Source organism: Channa argus, chromosome 12 (assembly GCF_033026475.1).
Source record: "Channa argus isolate prfri chromosome 12, Channa argus male v1.0, whole genome shotgun sequence".
Taxonomy (NCBI): Eukaryota; Metazoa; Chordata; class Actinopteri; order Anabantiformes; family Channidae; genus Channa; species Channa argus.
Genome location: NC_090208.1, coordinates 16116676 through 16142602, shown reverse-complemented (window position 1 = coordinate 16142602; position 25927 = coordinate 16116676). Strand labels below are relative to the sequence as shown.

General features: G+C 40.2%; 1 protein-coding gene across 1 annotated transcript; it reads right to left on the bottom strand.

Annotated features, from left to right (window-relative positions):
- Positions 1-1353: 1353 nt before the first annotated feature.
- tesk1b (testis associated actin remodelling kinase 1b) lies at positions 1354-25927 on the bottom strand. The gene is made up of 11 exons (XM_067525299.1): positions 25701-25927; positions 24207-24896; positions 12669-12790; positions 12461-12509; positions 10930-11076; positions 9532-9614; positions 5534-5624; positions 4844-4927; positions 3799-3885; positions 3387-3483; positions 1354-3291 (listed from the first exon to the last, which is right to left on the bottom strand). The coding sequence occupies exons 2-11, from the start codon at positions 24399-24401 to the stop codon at positions 2216-2218; spliced, it is 2031 nt and encodes a 676-aa protein (XP_067381400.1). The 5' UTR covers positions 24402-24896; positions 25701-25927; the 3' UTR covers positions 1354-2215.

Genomic DNA, 25927 nt, shown 5'->3' with positions numbered 1-25927 from the left:
AAAATTAAAGAATTCACCTTAGAGCTACTGTATTGTAATGCATTAGATTGTACATTTGTACCTAATACAGTGGACACTGACTGCATTTAAACATAGAAAAATAAAGGATTATTTCAATTTCTATTCTAAAATTTTTTTTATATAGCTTGTTGTTAACTTTGACCATTCAACCAAACCACACACACATTTTTCTACATTTGTCAATTTTATCTTGCCAATACTGTAGACAGATTGGAACAAATGTATATAAAGGATCGTTCCATGCTAATGATTGGAAAACCTGAAAATAAAATTAAGTTGAAGGAAAGAACATGATACAGAAATTCGGGACAAAAACAGCCCAATAATGGCACAAGGCATATTAACACTAAACAATTGTGTTTACTACTTTGGTTTTAGTGCACTAACATGCCAGTGCTTGCTGATGAGCTAAATACTGCTTTTTTGTTGTTTCAGCTTATCCCGTGAGTTCAGGATGCTGCATGTTTGTATGAGCCAACCAAGGGGGTTAGTTTAGTTACTTGTTTTATGTAATGTTTGCTTGTGTGTAATGTAATTGTTTATGTAATGTGCGTTTGTGATGTGTCTATGTACTGATGATATCTTTAGTGACATCATATGGCTTTGATAGTTTGCCTTTGATGATTGCCTTTGTAGATTACCTTTAAGTTTCTTGACCAGGGGTCAAGGAAACAATGCAATGCTAAGGGTTTGTTAAGGAGAGATGCAGTTTTTAGCTCAGCTACTGAAGGGTGTAAACGCACATTACATAAACAATTACATTACACACACAAGCAAACATTACATAAAACAAGTAGCTAAACTAACCTCCTTGGTTGGCTCATACAATGTTGATTTGGCTCAGTTTTTACACCGGATGCCCGTCCTGACGCAACCCTCCCAATTTCTACCGGGCTTGGACCGGCACTGCACAGCTGGGGATGGGAATGGGCTGTTAGGGGTCCAGTGTCTTGCCCAGAGACACTTTGACATATAGCCAGCCCAGGGATCGAACCACTGACCCTGTGGTCTGGACAACTGCCTTTACCAACTGAGCTACAGCCGCCCCCAATGAGCGAAATACTGCTATAGAGTAAAAATTCTAAATTATCACACTAACATTTGCTAATTGGCACTAAACAGTCATTATGAGCTCATGGTTATAAACTAAATTCCCTGCAAAAATTAAAGTAAAAGACAAAATGCGAATGTTAGGAAGAAAAAACAAACCAAAAAAAAAAACCCCACATATGATCGCTAAAGTTATTACAACTCTTTCACTGGGTCCCACTGGGTCTTGAAATAATTAAAATATTTGAGACATAGGCAAGAAGAAGCGTATACACACAAAGACAACGTCAGTGCATTCTCTTTTTATTCAATGCCATTATTAAATAATAAGAATCTGTACATCTCTTAAGCAGGTTGTTGACTATTCATTCCCCAAAGTAATAATGATAGTTTTTTTTAACATTAATACAGTTGAAGTGCTTAACGAGGCAACAAAAAGGGACAAATAAAGTCCATACAGCAACAAAAATAATCATAAGAATAGTGTACGGCACACACACACACACTTTTTGATACTCCTCACATACACATCCAACCCATTTTCACATTTCGCAGACACACACACCTGAGCAGTGCACCATACACCTCTTGATAATTAAAGACATTAAAGCAAAACAGCGTGTTCATTCAGAAACAGCACCAAACATCAAAAATCATTGCAACAGTAATACTAACCTTAACATTCCTCTTTTCAGCTTCAGAATCAATTTATCAGTCATAAGAATCTGTACATCTGCAAATGTTCAGGATCTCACCAACTGGGCTACAAACTGAAGTATTCAACATGCCGATCAGTTCTAGATGCTGCCGATAAGTCAACATCTACAGAGGCACAGCTCACATCTGATGCTGTGACACCCTCAGCCCAGCAGAGGGCGACATACACACAAAAAAGAAATTTACCACAATAGACACCAGCTCTGCATCTCTTTGCCTTAGAAAGTCAAGAGTGTTTTAGGAGACCAGTCTGGACACTTAGGATCTCCTTTGCACCAAAAAGTGGGTCTGGAAAATAAGCAGGGTATTGCTGAATTAAATTCTGTGCAAATTCTGAGAAGACCCGCTTAATTTCCAGGGAAGATCTTCTGGTGCAGGTTTTCCACTCAGGTCATCCTGCATGTATTTGGTGTTGAGACATTGGTGTTTATGTCTGCGCGCCCGGCAAGGAGAGTCCTGGCTCCAGGCTGGTCGTGGTGGTAGGTGAGGGTGGCAGGCCTTTGGGTCCTGGACAAAGCAGCCTGTGTGAGGCTGTGTGGTCCCCGTTCAGGTTCTTGTAGGGGTTTCTGCGTGGTGGAGCTCTGAGACACAAAGAGGGGAAACGGAGGCCAGCGAGGCAGCAGCCAGGACAGGAGATAACCTCTTCCTGATCCAGAGAGTGGCCACTGCCGGAGCCAAATGGGGATGAGCCTGCGGGGTCCTTAGTAGGGTAGCCGTTGTAGTTGGTTATGGCGTTTGTGTTGGGGGTGCTCCATCCCAGCGGGCGATTCACAACCACGTTATTGTTGTCCAAAGGAGAAAGAGGAGGCAGACATGGAGGCCCATTGGAGTTGGCAGACACCCAGCCATTTGAGAAAGGAGGGGTGGAAGGAGGAGGGGAGAGTTTGGATGGGGGAGATGAAGCGCTGTGTTGTGTGTCCGGAGAGCTGGTGCAGTCCATCGGCTCCTCCCCCTCCTTCTCCTGCTCGAGAAGGTCCAGCGACATAGGTACAAAGGACAGAGGAAGACCTGAATCACCTTCCAGCTGAGTCCCACACTCCTCCCTCATCTTCTCTTCCAACAGTCTGTCCTCTTCACTCCCTCCACTGCTTTCCCCACTCACAACGTCCATTGCAGAGGGGGACTCCTCAGTGAGGACTGTGCTTGGCGCTGACATGATGTTCGGAGGAGGCGTGCAAGGCAGTGAGTGGCAGCGTCTGTGCCCCCTCGGCAGCTCACAGCAGTCAGCCTCGGACGCAGAGGGGTCATCACAGTGTGGTGGAGGGGGCAGGGTGAAGGTCAGGGAGATGACAGACTTGCTGGGGGTGTCGAATAGCTTGATTTTGCCACCATTGAGGTCCTCCCTCTGAGAGAAGGGGTTAACTCTAGCATGAGGGGCCATAGTAGCAGAAGTAGGGGGTGTGTCCGGGGAGTTAAGCATGCTAGATTTGCTGCGGGAGAGGCGGGGATCTGATAGGAGGCAGAGGGATCGCCTTCTTAGAGGACCAACAGCAGGAGAAACAGCTTTAGAGAAAAAAAAAACATATTGAATGATACCCATATTACATAAAGAAATATACAGTGTTTAGACTCTGATGCTTACAGTGTTAATGACTCACCTTTGACTGCTGCCTTTTCCTTCACTTTCCTCTCACCCCGTGTCCTCTCTAGCTCTGCTACAATTTCGAAAAAGGATGGACGAAGCTTTGCATCCATCTGGTAGGAAGGAGAAAGCAGAATTGAAGATTCACCAGCATGAACAAGAGAATGATGCAGAACTGCTGTTTTAAACCTTCATCCAAAAAGCAAAAAACCAACCCAAAACATACAATGTCCATTTCATATCAGATATGGGGTTTGTTTGTAAATGCAGCTGTGCTGACATGAAACACAACCAAAGAAGCTCTTCCGATTTACAACCATGTAATAACCAAAAATAGACTAAAGGCACAAATGAGCCTGCAACAAAGAAGAGAACTGAAGAATAAAACAAGAGGAGGAAATTAATCATAAATTAGATGTGTGTCTTACATTGCAGCAGGCGATGGCCAGCTCCAAGAACTCAGGGGGACAGTCCGCAACCATATGCTGAAAGGCCTCCACATCCAGACCAAAATCCTGCAGGGAAAAAAGTAAAATTTTTACTACATTTTTTGTGCTTTTTAAGATAGTTTAAGTTTGTTTTGTTTTTAATTTGTTCAGAGCCCTTTAAAAATTACATTCGGAAAGAACCCCGCACCCAGTCTGTTTACTGTTGAAGTGAACTAGAACCAGCTTGACAGCTGGGTTATTAAACGGCCACAAGAGGGAGAAATGCTCAATTCAGAAGGTTTGAATAAGGGTTTTACCATAGCTGTGTACATCAACACCACATACTAATTATATACAGTATGTATTTTCACTGCCTCTCACAAATTGGTTTTTAATGTTTTGCAGCTTTGAGCAGCTCCTTATTTCATGCACTTCATTGAGGGGCATCACTGAGCTGTGCAAATATGCTCAGTCAAAGTTGTTGTTTTTCAAGTGTGAACACCGCATACTTAAAACCTGCTAGAAATGTTTGTGGTGTGAGATTCAAACAGCAATTAAACTTTGTTTCGTTCACAGGCATTGCACACTTATTATGAGCCCTGTGGCTTTAACATTTTGGGGACATGCAGCGCTCTTTCAAGATAAGGAAGTAATCTTCCTGTTTGCCCAAGATGACAATCAGCAGTAAGATTACAAAAACAGATTCCTACATTTTTTTTAAAAAAAAATATGTTTTTCAAAATCATCTGACATGGTGCAACTGTTGCTTAATTTTAAGACTCATTTTGATGATTCAGCTTGCACAACAGTCATGTGCAAGAATATGGGGGTGTTTATGAAATCGTAGCAGACCTCGGGCAATAAAATTATTACTACAAGTGTCCTAGAAGAAGACCTGCAGTAATCAGTAATCCCTTCATAAACATTTTCCAAACACAGGTCCAACAGTTGCTTAACAAGGACCCTAAAAAACACGTGTGATGAGTATGTGATGATAAAGGAGTGGTGGCATTGTTAAGGCCCTGTGATGGACTGTTGACAGTACCTCAGTGCGTGGCAGGATGTCAGGATCGGCCTGTATCCTTGCAATAATCTCACACAGAATGATCCCGTACGCAAACACATCCACCTGCAGATAGAGGAAAATACACAATGAAAGGTAAAGATGTGTTAAAATGAGATAACTACCATGTATGATATTAATAAGTATAAATAAGATATTTTAGTAAAGGTAAATGATTTGATTTTATTTAGTCTCAATTCCTATTATTGGCTTCATTAGTAGTTTAAGAATTCTAAATAAAGCCATGCAAGTCTGAAAACCTGATGGTTATGGACCATTTTAGTTATGGACTGGTTTATTTATGGACAATAATACAAATTTATGCAGTATATTCTGGATCTGGTCTATACTAATTTGTAGATTCTTGAAGCTCATATAGACTGAATAACATTGAAAAAACATCAAAATCACTACTTAAATGTAACTCTAGCAGGCAATCAAGATTTCCATTAAGCTGAACAGAAAGTACTAGTATCCCAGGCCAAGAAGTACAATTGTTACATAACCGAATTCCGTTTGCCTATGACATAACTGATTTATTAAATATTTATTGCTTTTCTTCAGTGCCTGGATTCTTGGTTTATTTGACTGGCTTTCGTCACGCCCACTGTGGACATTGACCTTCAGCGAGAATCTGTAGCTAAAGGTAATGAAGAATGCATCTGTCCGTACCTTCTCATTATACACCTCTCCTCGCAGCACCTCTGGGGCCATCCAGTAGGGGGAGCCAACAACAGCGAGGGGCTCCTGGTCTTCTTCCTCACTGCAGAAGAGGGGGAAGATGAAAGAGGAAGGGTTGGAGGAAAGGTGGATTCAACTAAACTACTGGAAAACTGGGCACAATGGTTTGAATGTCCTCGTTAATTACGGTGTTACAGTATTTAATTAAATTCAATATCTTATGGTTATTGACATTTGTGGACTTTGTGCACACATTTGATGCTTTTACAAAAATTAGTCCTAAGTCATTAAAGAGAAAAATCTAGTCTAAATTGTGATCTGTTAAGTAAAAGCTCCGTCACACCAAACATCTTGTTTTAGCCATTAATTATTATTAAAACTCGAATCTATTGAACTTTAACAATTCCATTTGAAAAATCCAAGTGACACAAGTCACTATCTAGTTACACCTGAAAAATATTCCAATGCGATTTTTATGCTTTACCTTTCTCTTCATCTGATGTGACAAACAAGATTGATGGGGTTCTCACTATTGTTCAACAAAAACAAGTAATATGAAGATAATAAGCATAGGTTCCTAAACCTTTGATGCGAATTATTCACCATTTTCTGGCATTTTTAGGACAATTTATTAAACAGTGTCAAAACTTTACATTGCATGCATTTTATTGCATCACCAGACTTGAAGTCTGGATGCAATAAGATATATTTTCATTCATATTCTAAACTGAATCTCTGTAATTTATAAGAGACTGATGATACAGTGACAGAAGAAATGCGGTCAAATGAGAACAGGCAAGCAAGCAGCCATCACGCTCCATTTCATTAACGCAGAACCCAATCAAGAGGGGTTTTATGAGGTGAAGCCTGCCTTGGTGCAAGTGTGTGTTTGCCTGCACATTTAATGTTTTTCTAAGAAACCTGTGTATTTTTCAGTTAATGCAGATATATCATTGTGCAATTTTAACCAAATAAAAGGGAAGGAAGAGAAGAATGTGCAAGAACAACATGCTTGCACACATGCCTGCGCACACACACGCACCACACTGGTGGATACTTCCTCTCTGTGCTATTTCCATCTGCTACTCTGGGCAACAATACTGCAGAAAAAATAAATAAAACTACAGCAAGTAAAATGATGGCAGGGACAAATGAGGGGCAGTCACATCTATGGCTCCCTATGTAAACACCAGTTAAAGAAATTGACTGACAGAAACTAGAAAATAATGTGGAAGGAAGCAGAGGAAGATGGCTTTTGAAAACATAAATGAAGAGGAGGAGCGAAATAACAGATAAGTGATTAAAGACTGACGACAAGAAAATGTGTTATATAACGAGTCAGCAATCCTGTAAGGAACATAAAGCAAAAAGAGGAGGGCTGGAATAGTTTGACCTTATTTGGAGTGCTTTTCCTAACCCCTTCATCTCCTCTCCCTCTTCCTCTGTCCTTCCATGGCACAAGCACAGTGGTGGCACTCAAACACAAACATAAGCACAGTTGTCAACATCTTCCATTCTCTACTCGCTCTCTGCTACAGGATATAACAGTGTTTGAATAAAATATAAAAGCAAACACTGCCCCAAAAATGACAGAAATTCAACTGCTATTGAAGCAGAAGTTGGAGCAAACAGAGGATTAATGCTTGATACCTGCGGGTTAGCAAAAATACACACCAACAGACCACAGATATTTAACACGTGTGGCATCCACCTGTCTAAGCTTTGTTTTTAGCTTGGACTTGTATCTTGTAGCTCTTCTAAGCAGGGGTTGAATGCAGATAAAGCAAAATAAAGTTTAACAGAAGGAGAAGCCCTTAATTGCTTCATTAGTTCAGTTTCATTTTTTAAGAATCAATGTTGTTAGAGTGCTTGTATCCATCAAGACATGGCTAAACAATAGCTACCTCCACATAAACTAACGACTGACACTCTGATCATTGCACCCAACAAAAACATCGACTTGATCAAACAGCACCTTGATTTACTGGGCTCTTCTGTCCAGTTGAACCTCAGAAACCTTGGTGTGTTTGACCAGTCTACATCTCTGGATTCTCACTAAATTTCTAAACGGAGGAAAACATTATTGCAATTCTGTTTTTAACTTGTTGTGATAAGTCAACTTTAAATTGACTTCCAGATTGTTCAAAACGCGGCAGCAACGCTTTTACTGGGAACCTCTCGAACAGCCCATATTACTTCGGTTTTATTTTCACTTTACTGGCACCCAGTCAAGTCCAGAATTGATTTAAACATTTTGTGCTAAAATTTAGAGCACTACATGGACAGGCTCCTCAGTACATCGCAGACTTCTTGACCAGTACTATTCAAAGTGTGCTCTCCTTCCTCAAGTCAAACCGTCCTGACTGTTCTCAAAACCAGTTTGAAAACTCGGGGGAACCAGTCTTTTCAGGCTATAGCCTCCAGACTCAAAAGCCTTGCCCCTGTCACTGTGTATAGCTGAATCTATTGATTGTTTTAAAAAGCAACTGAAGACACCCTTATTTAGACAGGATTTTAGTTAACTTTTAACTATTTTATTCTATGTCACTGCATTTTGTGATTTTATCTGTGAAAAGTGCTATATTAATAAAGCTTACTTACTTACACAACCCCCTCCCCCATCAGATCTGAGACCACCATTTGAGTTAACACAAATAAAGTTGCTGGCCATAAACAGGCAGCGGACACACGGAAACACACACACACACACAGTTAAAGTGACAGCTGTGTCATCTCAGACAGAGAAAGGAGTAAAGGACAAGAAGCTAAATCAACAAGTGTTTCCCACTGTGTGCGTGTGCGCACACATGCAGGAGCCTGAAAAACATTGGTTAATGTGTTTAAGGACCCAGCAAATCAGCTTATGCTTCATACCGTTATCAGTTAACTTCCTAACTGCTCATCCGTTTATGGAAGAATAATATTCATACAGAAGACAGAGGTGGGGTCAAGTTGAGGCTGGATACACTAGGCAGAAGTTAGGGAAAACATTGCTACAAACTGTACTTCATTACAGTTACTCTACTTGTGTCAACGAACATCTCAATTCTGCAAGTTTTAAGGGAGTAGTTCTGAAGTGTGACAAACATGGTTATGTGCACTCTTACAGTCAACAGATTATTGATGCAATTGATTACTGTGGGCTGTGCATGAATTTAGACAGGTGTATTTAGCTTAGCATAAAGACTAGAAGGAGGAGCTTGAATAGTCTAAGTCTGGCAAAGTTAAAACTAAACCTTCCCAGAGAGGACTTAAAATGACTTGGTTTTTCAGCAAAGTTGTTTTTTATTCCTGTTTTTCTATGCACAAGACTTTCTTCTTTGCAATGGAGTATTCTCCCCCTTGTGGTAATTCAGCTCTGAGTTCAGCAAAGAGACATGATGTCAGTGGAGAACCAGCTGAAGAAAATAAAAACACACCCCAGAGGATCATTGTAATGTTGCTGGACATTTATAGTCTGCACAGGCGAGCAGTGAATTTATAGCAGCGAATAAAATATACTACATAAATGTCATAGCATATTAAAACACACAGCTGCAAACACATAGGAGGTAGAGAGTTATCGGTGCGTCATGACTGGTCACATTAAATACTGACACCATCTCTGAGTCAAGCTACTGTCTGTGAGCCCCGTCTTCTCGTCCCCCTTGAAACGACACTTGACAATATTAGTAATAGTTCCACAGAGGGCGAGTGGTTCTGGAGGGGGGGTTAACCACAATATGTGCCTGCATACTTTGGAAAAACCCTGACAGTGCTTCAGTGTGAGTAATGGGTTTCATGTGTATGTGAGTGTGTGTGAATGTGTGTGAGTGTGTGTGAGTGTGTGTCATGTGAGCAAAAAGAGAAGCTGTAGGAGACATTTGAATGTAGAGATAGAGCATGAAGGATAAATAAAACACAATAAGAGCTGCAGGAACGGTGTTTATTGAGTGTGAACTATCTAATCAGGGTGTTGATGGATGTGTCGATGGATGTTACGGACTGACCTGTAATCTGGGATTTTCTCTGCCAAGCCAAAGTCTCCCACTACAGCCGAGCACACGTTGCCCTCCCAGCGCACCAGGCAGTTCTGCACAGAGGGTCAAGGGTCAAAGGTCACACACACCCTGAGTTATTAGTAGTATTTCAGCAACAACATTTTGAGCCTTTTCTTTGATACAATAGGTAAACTGAAGTCTTGGGTGACCGCCGTTGATAACTTGTTATGTTTCCAAATGAACAATTTTGCTTATCAACATAAACATCGATTCATTAGATTTTACACAACAAAGCCATTATTTCACAATGTCAACTGCGTAGAAACTGCATGGGTGTACACACACACACTTCTGATCTGGTGGTGCATTTTTTTAGCATGTTAACATTTCCTTTGTAGACTTAAGGCCTGATTTCAATGCCAGCATGCATCTACTGTACATTTTTTTCCTTTTGAATTTTTATTTGTGTTACTGCTCATGGTAATGTGGACAGACTGGTGTTGAAGGGTTGTGCCAAAACAATACTCAATACAATGGTGGACTGAACAGGGTATCCTGTACCAATGAAGTGGGACCCCAGACCTGTGAGAGATTTTGTGGTATTTGTATTAGATGGGGATTGTAACACCAAGCATAACAAGATCACAATAGAACCTGAATCCAGCTCTGAAGTAACAGCTGCATTAATAATTAATTCTGAGGCCATATTTTAAGTCTGGTTTTACAACCTTAACTGTTTTACGTCATCTTGTGCTCACATTGGGTATTTTAATCAATAACTGATTATCAATTTACTCAAAAACAATTTCTGATTGCTAATTAATACAAACACTGACATCTCCATTTCTTTTGGAGCTTTACAATTATGATTTGGGCACATAATTCCCATCCAAGTCTTTGTTACTTAAGTGCTATGTAAATTAGGTTGCTTGCTTATAATAAGCATCATTAATTTAAACAAGACATGGTAGGAAACAGGTCGAGCGAGTGAAAACCCAGGTTAATTTATCTGGAAGCTTTAGTGTAAAAACATTTTCCTGTTTTCTGTTTGCTACTGTACATTTACATATTCATTTTCATGTAGATCTTTATACATAGCACAACATTTCCCATAGGACCTACTGTATTTTGTTGTATGGATGGCAGAGACCCAGTTTAAACACTGAACATGAGAGAAGGCTTTGTGGATAAAGGATTGAAAAATCAAAATTCTGTGTTTTCACTTCCTTGTAGCCCTGAAGACAGACATGTTCCTCATCAGCTCTTATTGCTAAGGGACTTTAGTCTGCATTAAGGCATGCATATTGTATTTTTTCCTAAGGGAAGTCCCTGTGCACCTTCAGTCTGTGCAAGTGTTCATGGATGTGTGCACTGTGTGCGCACAGGCACTGATGTGCATTTAGTCACCTTGGAGGTGAGGTCCCTGTGGAAGATGCCCTTGCTGTGCAGGTACTGCAGCCCCCGTGCGATGTCCAGAGCCAGGCTGATCCTTGCACTCCACGACAGGTGCTCGTCACTGCCCAACAGCTGCTCCAAGTTTCCACCATTGATGTACTAGATCATCAGGGTAAACGCCAATACATTTATGATTATAATGCTCAGTGTGTAGATCCCACTTATGAACAACTTGAAAATGGATGCTGCGTCCAATATTTGTTGGGGAATCTGGGACTAATTGATTAATAATACAATTTAGACATTATTGGTTGGGGCCATTTGGGACTAAACACTGATTGTGTCCAATTAAACAAATTGCATCTAACTATCAAAGTCTATTAATCATTAAAGTCATATGTCAAGTATCAAAATCTTTTCTAATGATTTTCTATGTTTATATGACTGTACAGTGAATATCCTTTATGTTTGTTAATTGGAACTTTTGGTTGGCAAAAGCAGAGATGACAAGACACCCTTATTTAAATTTAGACCTAAAATTGAAATCCAAATATTATGTCACTTACTTTTATCTCTTGTATGTAACCTAGACAATCAAGGCTGATACAGCATTACATGTCAGATGAATTCAACCAGTACATTAGTTGAAGCACCAAATCCCTCCTTTATCTAGTGACATTTCACCTGTGTGTCACCTTTTTAATCTTTTGTATTTTGTTTTTAACTATTGTTTCAGCTACTGTGTTACCACAGCAACACCATGTCAAAAAATGTGACTCACAGGTGAAACGTCATGAACCACACACTTGGCTGGAGCCTCAGTGGTCAGACAGTGATGCACTACATGCTTGTAATATATTAAAAGTAGAGTTCGTGGAGAAAACAACAGAATTAGGGGGGAAAAAAAAAAAAATCACCTCACCACCTTTTCCACAGCAATTAATAAAAAACAACAACAAAAAAAGCTCAATAAAGATAAATCTATGAACAAAAAGGATAAAATCTGCTGCATGAAATGTTTTTATGCAGCAGTTTTTTATGCATGCATGTTTTGATGACAGTATTGTCAGAAAATTTAATTAAAGGGCAATTTCACCTATTTTCACCTAGCATTTAGAGAGACAGATTGGTGGAGGCTAAAACCTTGGTGGTAGGAGCAAACATAAGTTGTCATCTACACTGAAAAACTCCACCAGATGTAATTTAGGGGAGTGTTAGGGAGGGGTCAGCTAGAAACATGTAGAGAGATGCATTTTATTATGGGAATGTAGAGGGAAATTTAACATCACTCATATGCACATTCCCCCGAATCTAACAACATAAAAGCCAAACTGAAAGTGGCGAAGTTGCGCTTTTTAAGGTTATCGCTGGTTAAACGTGTTGTGAAATAGTGGCTTATTAAATATATTATTAATTTTCTTCCAGTTAGTGTTAAGCATTTATGTAGTTTATTAGCATGCTTGTCCAGCTGGATGTTAAAATACCACTACACAGTTTGTGAAAAAGGGAATAAAGTGATTCTGACTGTTAAAAGGTTAATTACCTCTGTGAGAGCATGGAGCTGCCCCTCATGGACACACACCCCTATAAACCTGGAGGCAGAGTAGGCAAACACATCAGCTCTCATCTTGTTAAGGAAGTCATGTCAACAAGTCAAGATAGAGCCATCACAGAAAAAAATCCAAGCAAAATACAAAAACCAACAACATGTCAGCCTACGATAACAGAGAGAGTCATTATAACTCTGTTACCTGAGGATATTGGGGTGTGATAGTCTGTTCATGAGCTGGACCTCCCTGAGCATGTTGGCTCTGTTACTGGCCAGGATGTTCATCTTCAGAGCCATGACTTGGCCTGACACACGATGCTGCACCTGAATCACACACACACAAGACAGAAAATGTATTTTAAATAACCTCATACACATTTCACTGATATATAGCAGAACAGAAGGAAAAGACGACAGCAGAACAGAATGGCCCTGCAGGAAAGTATTTATGATCATTTATAACACAGACATACATCACATCAGTTAACACCATCTCAAGTAATAAACTGAAACTACCACATTGTTATTTTCAGCACTTAGTCGGAAAATGGCCATGAAGCACAAGCAGGTCAGCTGACTTCTTCGTTTGTTTTGGCTGTTTCACTGCTCCGACCTGCTGCTATAGTAATGGCTCCGGCTGGTATGATAACCATGGTGACGCGACATGCTTCACCTCAGGCTACATGTTAGTGCATATTTGCTTGGCAAGTGATCAAACTTTCCAAAGAAAGAAGCAGACAGGCCCTAAGTAAGAAGTCAGGGGGGAAGTCTGGTGGGTGTGTGTGCCAAAGAGGAATGGTGGGTGGCCACCCTCAAGGAAAAAAAAAAGTAAAAAATAAAGCGCCTCACTTGTGAAAAATTCTGTGGTGCCCTAATGCCAGTCCCCCACTATTAGAGTCACAGGATTTTGTATTGTTTTGCTAGAACTAACAGCTATAATTTGCATTTATAATTAAAGACAAGTAGCACGGTGGTGGAGCGGTTAGCGCTGCTGCATCACAGCTAGAAGATAAGCTGTTCACTTGCTTTCGTGGGTTTACTCCTGGTACTCTGGTTTCCTTACACAGTCCAAAGACATGCATATAATCAGTGGCTTTAAATTGCTTGTAAGTGTGAATGTGAGTGTGAATGTCTTTGTGTACATCTCTCTGTGTTGGCCCTGAGAGACTGGTGACCTGTCCAGGGTGGACAGGCAACATGAGACTATGTACCTTCATATCAATGGCTCTGTGAAGGACAGTGCGCTTTGAGCTAAAGCTTACACCAATTTTGTTGCTAAAATAATATGCTGATAATGTTCAGTTTGTGTTCCTTTATTAAATGTCAAAATTCAAAAGGCACCGTTTTAGTTTAGCTGTTAGCATGCAAACATTTACCAGCCTTGGCTAACACAAAGTACAGCTGAGGTTAATGTTTTTTCAGTTTTGCAGCCATTTAATAGGGATATACCCAAATATTTAAATATTCACAAATTCATGTAGGGGTTTGATTTTCAGTTTTGTTTTTCTGGTATTCATTTTGAATTTTAATATAAAAATGAAGTTGGACTTTCAGAAACACTGATAAAGATGCCTGAAGCAGGTAGTCAGCTTCCCACCAGGTACAAGCTGCGTGCCATTTCTTTCTTAATGTGAACCCTGTACACAAAGGCAAATATTTAGACCATTTATGACAGGGAGAAGGGAATTATCCATCACAACTGCAGTACCACACCAAACTAGTAACACAAACACCAATCGTCTTTTAGCAGGTCCATCCTGTTGCCAGCTTCCCCTTCCTCAAGATCAAGCTCCTTCTCAGTTAATTTTATCAGCCCATATAACTCTCCCATGCCCACACAACAGCTTCAACTACTCAGGGAGTTTTTGAGAAATAAATATTTGTATTTGGGACAGCCCTGGTATTTAAATATAAAGCAAAAAGTGCTGGAGAAAAAAATAAAGGATTTCATTCCAAACATTGCACCTCCAGAACCTCTCTGCTTACATGTATGAGTCACATTTTCCCAGATAGTTACTAAATTAAATCTACTTTTTGCCTGTTTTATTTTAGGTTTATTTTAGTTAAGCACTTGTGCCTGTGTTTAGAAATTAATACTTTGAACTTTGCCCTAATAAAAACAAACCAAAACAAAAAAAGTAGTGAGGACTGTGAGATTACTACCTGACAAAAGTTCACATCAGCAATCGTATTTAATTAAATAATCTTTAGCCCCAGGTTTCAACCTGTATTTTTAATTTTGGTTGTTAGAGGACACTGCAGGAATTAGGCCTTTACTGCCTCAGTGCAAACCACTTTCTTCAATCTAATAATAAAGTTGAACTGGCAGTGCAGGTTTCAGGTTGTGTAGTAACTGTAATGCCAGACATGGTGAGCGAGGAGTGGGAGTCTGTGGTGCATTGCTGTAGTGTAGTGGGTCAAGTGTTGAACTGAAGTCAGTGTGACACTGGCCTGGATCTTTGCTGGGCTCTGAATCAGGGTCGTGATGGAAAAAAAATCCCACAAAGCCTATTAAAAAAGTAGAGTGCATCTTCTTCTTTTTCCTTCTGCTGTTCCATTTCAGGGGTTGCCACAGCAAAGCATCCTCCGCACCAACTAACTACATATCCTCTCTCTACATCCATAAAACTCCTACTAGAGTTCAGCGAGTAAAGCTATTAATGGGTGCGTATATACACACACCCCGACACCGAACCCTTATACAGCCCAATTCTAAACCTGAAACAAGGCTTAATCCTGATATAGCCTGTTGAAGTTGTGTGGACTAGCCAAAATGAACTGACAATAATATCAAAACAAATTTTGTACTAACAACGAAATAAAGACACACACTCTGCCCTTTTCATCTCAACAGCCACTGAATGAGAGTCAATCTGTCACTAAAGCCTTTTTCCACAGAGCCACTTGAAAGCATCAGTCTGTAGCAAAGTTCTGTACACAAGCATGGATGGACACATGTAAAATCACACATTACATTTTCGCACGAGAAAGAATTTTAAACTTCCAGGAAAGTAGAGATGGTTTAGGACTAATCCCAGCATCTCTTTATACATTGACAACACTTAGAGGATGAGGCAGACTCTTGCAGGCTAGTAAATAGAACTGAATAGGATCTTTACGCAGACGGTCCCCCTGCTCCCATTAGCACAGATGTATCTAACAAACAGGAGTGCAGTGGTGTCCATGGCTTTGGACTCCACCTTTCCCTTTCTCACATCTGTGTACTTACTTTATTGAGGAGCTCGTTACATGCAGGTCTCCCTGAAACACACTGACTCAGTCAGGTTACTGTGCAAACAGGTGAAATTACAATTTCAGTCCACTGCTGCATCAGCAGTTTGCTCCTGACTGTTTTAAGCTTCAAAAAACAAACAACTTCTCATGCATCATTATTACAGGGTGAGAGCTGGCCTGACTCAACGCAGGGTTTAAGTGCAATTTAGGCAAGATTTTCTTAGGTGTGTTTGCCATCTGAGATGTTTAAATCTGCTAAGATACTAAAGAGTTTTTTTTTTCTTCCTCTAGTCTGTCAGGCTGTAGATGGAAGAAGCGCAAATAAGTGAGATGTCACATATCTTTGAAAGAAACGATTTAAGGTAGTTCAGGCATTCTTTAGACAGAATGTATAAAGAGTATGTGCAAGGGAATGTCTTTAAACTACTAGTCTGGTCCTTTTTTAATTTTCAAGGATGGAAATGGCAGATGGCATTTATTGTGGTACTTCAAAAATAAATGGTAAAATGGTCAAATTTAAAGGATACCTACAGTCAATTTTTAAATCAATCATGGGTGTGTGTGTTTGAATAAGGCTTAAAATAAAATAATATATACTCCAGATGTTAAAATCTCCTAAAACATTACTGCGGACACAAGCTCAGCATTATAAATATAAAATCTAGCAGATGTTCAACTGATGCGTGATCAGTGTAGGCAGAAAACAGTTTCTGCAGAACAAATGCCGTTGCAGTGTTGTGGTTGACTTTGCCTCTGGACACTAAGTCGACTCCAAAGGCCTCTGCCCCTGCATGGACTTCATGGTTACTTCACAGCTTTCCACCACCAGAATCCACTGTTATCTCTTCAGCAACTAAATGTACACTTGACACAAATTTAATGAATCTTTGAGTAATCCACATTGGAGTATGTCACAAAATGAAATGAGGTTGCTTTTTGTTCGTTGTAGCCATAAGACTAGAAGGAAGAAAAACATTGAGAATATTGTGGCATTTACAAACATACCTGACAGCCTCAGTGAGCTGTAGTCAGACAGGATCGGCCCTTCAAAAAACTAACAAGCCTCATTGAAAATGCAGCTTTAACTAGATAAAAGAATAATTTGCCTTAGAATCCGCATATAAAGCCTCTACTTTACACAAACAGAAAAGCTTTGACTAATCTGACATGTGCCCTGAGAGTTGAAGTGTGACAGTGAGTAAAGTCCCTTAGGGAACAAACTTTACTTATTGCATGTGTGTGTGATAATGAAAGAATCAGTCAAATTATTTCTCAGCTCTCAGTTATAGCATGAAGAAGCAGAAAAAGCATGAGCGTCAGAATGAGAATGCGTGTGTGTGCAGCAACTGAGATGAGGCACCCAGCCAATCCGGGTCCATTAGTGAGCGAGCAGGGAGGTCCCCCACATTGCAGTCGAGACAAACACAACTTGATCCAGTGGGCGAACGGTTTAGCTGGAGGATAATCTGACACACCACCACTCAGTCAAACATACACAAGCCTTAATCAGAGGTGTCACTCAGTTCATACATACATTACCTGATATAATGGAATTACATAAATGTAATGCAAAGCTTTTCCACCATTAGGTAAAAAGAAAATAGGACCATCACTGAGAAAATAAAATACAAAGAATAAAAAAGTAAATACAAATCAGTGAGCATAGCAAATAAATATAGAAAAGGATGTAATATTACATTAACAATAATCTACAATACACAGTAGACTAGATCCGTTAGAGTGGATGAAAATAATATAATAATTTTTTTTAAGTGATTAATGCAATCCTTTGTAGAAAAAGACTCATCTTCTATTCTGCTGTAAGTAACCTTTAAAACCTGTTCCACAAATCATCATAAAGACCAACAGCTTTAAAATATCAGCAGCACCGTGTTTTTCTAGATGGTGTTTGTTAAGTGTCCTCTGGTGCATCCTGAAGTTAAATAAAGTTTGTAACGGTCACTTCTCATTGCAGTGAGCACCACATACTAAATTTGCTTCCACCGTATCGGGGTGAACGCAAGGCAGAAACCTTAAAAACCTAAGCAAATTAAATACACTGTGGCTTTGAAAGCACAGCAGGTAAGTGCTGTTTTGAGGTTTTGTTGAACTGGCTCTTAAAGCATGACAAAACAGATAACAATGCAAACAGCTTGGCTATGCCACAAAGACATCTCACCATTTATGTGATGGTGGCCCTACACACACACACAAAGCCATTTGTTTACATTCATACAGGGGAGGGGCCTTCCTCAAGGTTTGGCTAAAAAATGCACTGCTAACATGCGAATAGGAGGAAACCCTCATTGTGCATGGATATAAACAGACAGACTGTAAGTTGAGATAAATTTATAACTACATTGGTAACCATGATAGTGAGGAGGGGGGATATGAAAATATAATTGTGCAACTCTTGCCCAACACTTCTCTATTTTAATCCTCAGTCCAGTACAAATTTTAAATAATAAACACAGTGGTTCATGTGAAGGAAGGAACAACACAATGCTCAGCACTTAAGTGTTTGTGCGGCCGTGCAGAACATAAACAAACTTAAATACTTTTGCAGCGAACAGGCCCTGACTGGAGCAAGGGAGGAGAGGAATAATGAGGAAAAAGTGCCACACTAAGCCGCTGATGTTCAAGTCTGCACTGGCAATTCCATTCCAACATCCAAAAGCAACATGGACACACACACACCGATCCATCATCAGGTGTCACCTGTGTGCTTGTGATCAGTTTCAGAGTGTGTGTTACACCTAGAAATCCCCCCCGTCCTTTCCTTTGTTGTCGTTTTATTTTTCCAAGGATGAAATTCTTCCAGCACCCTGGATTTACACAGAACTGGTCATATTTCAACACACGGATGGGAGAGTCCCACAATCAGTATCTCTTTCTCTCATGCACAGTTCCAAGATGAATCACTGCTGATCTAAAGCCAAAACCGAAGACAAAGGACCTTCAAATCAAAGGAACAGCACTGAAGCTGCACCTAATGTTTACCATTTCTCCAATTGATCAAATGTTTATCCGTTACAATAGACCTTTGGTGACCTAGAGGTTAAGGTGCTGACATTAATCGTGGTCATGTCCCTAACTTCCATTTGAATACTGCATTTCAATACCAACAGCTCTATTCTGTCTACTATCAAAGCATAAAGGGAGAAAGGTGTGCACATCAAACCCATATAAAAATGATCAGAATACTGAATCTGCAAACTGAATTAAAAGAAATTTAATAAAATACTGAACATTTCATTTAATGCAACATTTCAACCTTTATCAGGTTTGCCTGAAAAAGAAGATTTTCTAAATTAAGTGTGTACACAAACCCTTTTCTTTCCATTTGCTGGCCAAATAAAGCCTAACTCAATGTCTCTCAAAAACAGCCCAACACCTAAATATACACATTAAAAACACTAAAACAATCCAATACTAAAAATTTAAGTATAATTAAAGTAGTCTTAGATTTTTTTCTATTATCCATTTTTAAAGTTGTTGCCTGTGAATTCTCTTTAGATCAACTAAACCAAAAATTATTTCAAAAGTCAGCAGCTGCCAAAGGGCTGAAATCCGTTTTAGCTAATATAGCAAAATATTTATAGATATACAATGAGAATTTAAATTATTAGTCATTTGTTTATCAGCAATTTAAGTAATTATTAAATGTCCTGTTTTTCTTCATCACTTCACATATGTACAAACAGTTGTTAAATCAGTTTAATTATTTCTTATATTTATATAAGGGATCAATTTCTTTAAAAATATGTCGTCATATTCAACTGAAAGCTGATAAACAACAACACAGATATATTTACCAAGCCAGTTTTTAATCAAACTCGACACATACTTTTACCACAGCAGTGTGTGGCAACCCATTTCCACATTACTCCTCTGTCACAAGAAGCTGAAACGCTCAAAAACATCCACACTCTAAGCTTCCAAGTACTTGTCCGTTGGAGACCGTTTTAAATCCCTTTTAATTACTCGCCGTCATCTTATCATCTCATGTCAACAGACTCACCACTAAACTCTAAATCAGGCTAATTACAGCTTTTAGGATAATTACCGCGATGACCAACTTTGTTTTGGAGAAATTTTCTGTGAATCACGGAAACGTATTTAAATTCCACTTTTAGCTTACACCACCATTATATTAAAAGACATAAAAGTCAGTCTTGAAATTATTACTTTAACCAATGTTAATAAAAGAGGACTTGGGTAGAGCTGTGAGACAATAAACCTATTAATCCATGATGCATGACGATGTTGAGCAACAAGGAAGCTGGCTGGGTTTATGAAGGCTGACACTTGTCAATGTGCTCCTTCAGGGGACTAGTTTTAATTTCTAATATTATAAAGACTTTCATATTTCAGTAAAAACAATGAATGAAAAAACTCCATGGAGGACTCTCAAACTACATTAATTTCTTATATGTATTTGTTGTAAATACAAATGTTAGCTTACCATTTAAATGGAACATTGATGTTAGAGTAAGCTAACTATAGTTTGCTCCAATTCTGGGTAGGTCAACATTAAATGTTAAATATAATATAAAAAACAAAGTTGCAGCATGTTAATATAGCTTAGCATAAAGTCTGGAAACTGGCAACTAGCTTGGTGCTGCCCAGCGTAGATTAAATCAGGTATTTAAACCTTTATTCAAAACATTTCCACAAATTGGTTTTGGACAAATGAAGCAAACATGACAGAATTTGCTGAATTAATAGCCTTCAGCCTGTTATCTTAACATTGAGCTAAGCAAACAGGCTGAAGGTAGCTTCAGCTTTAGCAGACAGACACAAATTCCCATTCTTATAAACACAAAGTGTTTCCCAAAACCTTGAACTACTTCCTTGCAACTCATTCTCATATATGGGTGAGAGTAGAGCACATTCAGAAAATTGTTCAAAAGATGTCAATGTCCAATCAAATTTAAAACCCTGCTTTTAGGAAATACAACTACAGCGACACCATACTGCAATCAAATGCATAATACATTGTTACTTTCGTTTTCTGATGCCATTTTCTTAATTGGTATTGTTGCTGTGCCAGACTGGGATTCTTTGCTTTTTAAAACAATGTAAGATTTCCATTCCTCATGTAAATCGTGGATAAGGACCAAATGAGAACCAAATGTGAAAAGTGTTCAGAGTTTCTCCTTCAGCTGGTGTAACTCATATCAGCAGATATACCATCCATTATCAGAGCTGAAGCAGCTGGAAAATGACACACGAACTAAGTAATTCCATTAGAAATTGATCCAAGTAGTTTACTCAAAAACTGTACAGCCCTGACAAACAGACAGAATAATTAAATAACTTTATGCCATTAAATTAACCATTGAGTGGTTGTGCAATTTTTGACTAAAAGGTTATGTGTTTAAGAGTAATGCAAAACAAAACAAAAGCAAGAGTGTTGCATAAGGGCCAAAACTGGTTGTGCACACACACACACACAGTGAACAACCTTTTGAAGAATACTAAAAGGAAGATGAAAAACGGCACCTGAAGGATTTGTCTTGACACGTGTGCTCTCTTCCATTCTCCCTCTTTTTGTCTCAGGTTGCACAATTGCACAGTGGAGAGGTGAACGGCTGCCCGTCTGCCTGCCGCGAGCGTCCATTGATCTGCACTGAACACTGAAGCGCAACACATGGCGGGAGGCCAAAGCCTTTGTAGCCAAGTGCAGAACATCCATTTCAAAGCTTGAATTCAAGTGTCTGCACAAAACGTCTTATAGACCACTGCAATTAAAAACCAAATATCTGAGACAGGATTTTTTTGCAGGACAGTCTGTCTTTTCCTCTGAGCTATGGATACAGGAACAGTTGTTCAGTCAGCCATGTCAGCAAACTTGTTAAATGTGACTGATAGCCGTGGTCACAATTTTGCATTTATATGGAGTTATCAAAAGGGCAAACAGATCCAAAGCTAAGTGCCAACTTGACATAGCAGCAGTAAACAGTAACATTTGCATGCTCATTGGTCATTCAAAGGCCAATGCTGAGGGAGTGGCTTCAGAGGGTTAGTGGCCTGGATGATGAAAACAAACAAACAAACAAAAAAGATAAATGTATGTGTGTATATAAAATATAACAAATTTGTTATGTCCTACTTTTCTTTCTCGTATATGGAAATAAAATGAATATTTTGGTGTTCAAACAAAGAGCATTACTTTGGTTCTGGAACGTTAGGGGCATTTTTCACAGTGATTGTTGTTTTACAGACCAGCACTGTCAAGTAACTGAAACTGAATTGAAAAAAATCATTACTTGCTAGTAGCAAGACATGAGTTATCACATTATCTATACACCACATATCACATTTTATTCCAAGTAACAAGTGTTACGGATACACTGTGTATCCAAAAATAACCCAAATGTTTTTTCCCTCCTCATGTCTCACCTTTCACTACTATAAAATCCTGAAAACAGGTAACCTGAGGGGGAAAAAAACACGCCTGACTATGTGGAGTTACAAGGTTGTTCTCTGGCAGCAATGACAGGTGACCTTTTACACATGTCACACTTACAGCTACGGAGCCAAAGATCAAACAAATATGTGGAAAGAGGAAGCAGACTCTTGCAAGTCTTGGCACTAAGGAGCACTTTCCACCTACAGAATTATCCCAGGCAGTACTACCACTAGCAGCAGGTGAAGTGTAAGTCATCCCTTCACTCTGAATGCACCATTCTGATTATTCACAAAACTTATTACTATCGGCAAAGACTGAAAAGTCAGACTGGACTTTGATGATAAAACAACAGTGTGTGTGTCTTAGGGTTATTTTAAAAAATAAACATTTCTGAAAAAATTACAAGCATTTTTTGTCAACCTTTAAGGACACAAAGACAAGAGACCTTTGACTACACAGAAATGTGGAGCCTGCAGGACACTTACACCTCTTGGGAATAACATTACACAGTACAGATACTTAATCCTGAGGTGAATAATCTATAGCAAATATCCCAAAGAGGAGTTTACATCTAAATACACTCAGCATCACAGAGGGATGAATAGTGTACATGTGGCTGCTTGCACATGAGCACAGTAATGTCAACTGACACAAGACACTCGAATGAAGTCATTTCTCAAAGCACCATCCCCGAGCAATTTTACATTTATATTAAATGTGGAACGGTCTAAACATTCACACAACTAGAATGACTATTTTATAAAAATGCCCATGTTAATGTAATCCTCTAATCAAAAAAACAAAACCCAGAATTACAGATCCATTATGCTTTGACCAATCAAAAATTCAAAACCAATAACGCTTTCAGCACTACATATGACACATTTTAATAAGAATCATCTAAAGAGGTTGATACAAATTTTGGCAGATCTACAATCAAACCTGTTTGTCTGCATTAAAACTCACTGACAGTAAGTGGTTGGGTTCATTGTAGTCACTTTTGCGTACCTGCAACTTTAGCTAAATTTCAAAAGAGATCAAAAACTTGACACAACTAAACTATAAATATAAAAACCCTTTGTGGAGCCACTGAGCATTTAGTTTTTTATTTCACAGTTTTCTCAGAAAGGTATAGGTCTATAACTAATAATCATCACTGTCTATGAAAACCACAGTATCCTGCAAGACAGCTAATCACTCATCAGACCTGCCTTACGTTACCACCCCCACAGTGCAACATGATATTTGATGTTCAGAGAAATTCATTATGTTCCAGACGGTGTTGACGTCTTTTAGGCTTCCAGCGTCACGATCCACGTTCACCTTGAGTCTCTTATAAGGTGAACTGGCTTTTGTTTCCAGTTTAGGGGATGATTCTTAAGTGACTCAATTTGTTTTGATGCTTTTGGAAGTCAAATCCTTATTAGTGCATGAGGCTAATGATCACAACTCAGAGTGTGATGCAGTTTGTTTCCTGGCCAGCTACTCTTTGTGTTGTGCTTCCTCTCACAAAGTCGCACTGGGGTTTTATTTACAAGGCATTCCCTGGAATTAGCCTCTATGCAAGTGAGCAGCATTGTGACAGAGGAAGCCTGCTGGCGCCATAGGGTTCCCTGTATGTGTGTCAGATCTACCTGTCCTGACTGTATCTGCCTACATGCCAAAACAATGTGTCCACCTTACACAACATGTGGGTCATAGCAAACACCAGTGGAGAAGACTATTAGAGAGTGATGTGTAAGCTTTCACCATGATGCGTCAAAACACACAAACAAAACCTCATCTTAAACTTCCTTCTGCAATAAATCATGCATCCTGCAGCTTCTTAGTGTTTGGTTTAGGATGTACTGGTTGCCATAGATACCACTTGTTTCTGAGATAGTGATGGATCAAGTGTGTTAACAGTAAGCAAACAACCCATTCAGAGCTTTCATGAAGTTCATTTGAATATTTAAAGATTAGACTAGATGAGTGAAGACACAAAGTGTGACGTCTCAAGGCAATGTGTAACCATGGAAACATCGAGGATGTGCTCATTAAAACTCGAGACTGTCCTTAACAAGATAGCAAACTAGTTGCACTTGCTCTCACCTTGAATACCTCGGAGAAGAACCCAGCGCCGATCTTCTCGCAGCTGAAGTCGTCTAGACGGGCCAGGCTGGAAACTGCGCTGCGCAGGGCCCTGTAGGAGGACGGTCGGATCCGGTTGGTCCCGTGGATACTGTGCATGGGCGGCTCTGCCTCTCCCTCTTGCAACGGCTTGACCCTCTCCGTCTCCATCTCCATGTCGGACGACCCAGGAGAAGGAGGGGGAGGCGGGAGGAGGACGTGGGGCGTGTGCGTAGTTTAAAATCCAGCCCGACTAATGTTTACATTTCCCATGTCCGCTGCAAGGCCACAGCGCGGGGTTCTCCGGAGGGGAGGAATTTGAGAAACCAAGTGTCGCAGCTGTGGTCAGCAACCAGTTAGCCCTAATTCCTGTGTCAAATTCCTGCACAGGTCTGAAGCAGGCTGATGTGTGTCCGAGTTTAACAAACTACGCAGCTGCAGCGGTGCATCCTGCAGAGTCAGTGCGCAGTTTGGGTGAAGTCCCTCATTCCGTGCAGCAGAGGAGGCCGTGCAGTTTTCTTCCTGCTGCTGCTGTGTTGGTAGCGGTGTCGCTCTCGGTTTCCTCCGGCTCTGCTCCTCCTGCAGTGGAAAAGGTCGGGACTCTCCTCCTGGTTCCTCCAATTGAATCCTGGGTTTCCAGTGCGCACAGAGCTGTCTCACGAGCGCTGCAGCCTATTACAAATGAAGAAGAACAGTGAAGAGGGGGGCGGAAACAGGGGGCGTTAATTCACTAGATTATAAAGTGAGCATGTGATGCGAGCATCTGCCACTAAACTCCTGCTTTTCTTGCGCCGGCTGCACATGGGGTTGTTGCTGACAAATTAATAGGATTAATTGGCTAATTATTATAGATGCACGGAAAACATAACTCTTGCACTGGCGCAAAAAGCTTCAAGGCATGATCGGGCTTGATTGCAGCTGCCTGGATGTGTCTAACGTTTTCCTCTGTTTCACAATGAAACTACATAAGATTAGTCACAAAAAATGTCATTCAGGAGAAAGACTAGTTCAGAGAGTTTATCCGAAATTAGGTTTCTTATCCTGCAGTAATGCAGTAATTTACCGCCTCTCATGGCGACTGGCTGAGTGCACTTTGCCCACACTAGCGCTCCTTAAAGCCGATCCAATCATTCTTTGCAGAGCTAATGGTTGCTCGGTTACATTAGGGGGTCTCCACGAAACGGGCATGTCGCCTTCAGGAGCCTTCTGATGCTCTGGAGACAACTGCGCTTTGCGGATCTGCCCACAGCCTTGACTGCGGCTTCTAAATTATGGATGCTAAACTAAGCTGAGTTTGTGAGCTCGTCTGTCACGGTCTAAAGTCCCCTTCGGCCGGACAAACGCACTCAAACTCACACACACACACACACACACACACACATCCACAACCTCACGATTCAAACTCCAAACGCTAAAACACAGCTGCAACGTGACAGGACAGACGAGTGTTTGTCGTAAAGCGGGATCTGGACTTACCTAGTCTTTAACAAAATAACAACCTCCACATGCGCGTGTGTCCTCTTTTGAATCCTGAGCTCGCATCAGTCGCGGCGTCCGGTTACCTACGGCTTTATTTTACTAATTAATCATCTGTGCGCCGCCTCGACCCGCCTGCACCCACATACACACACACACAAGCTTCATTGGTTTCGTTTTACGCCCTGACCGGCCGCCGCTCCTCTGCGCCCGCCTCGCGTTGGGTT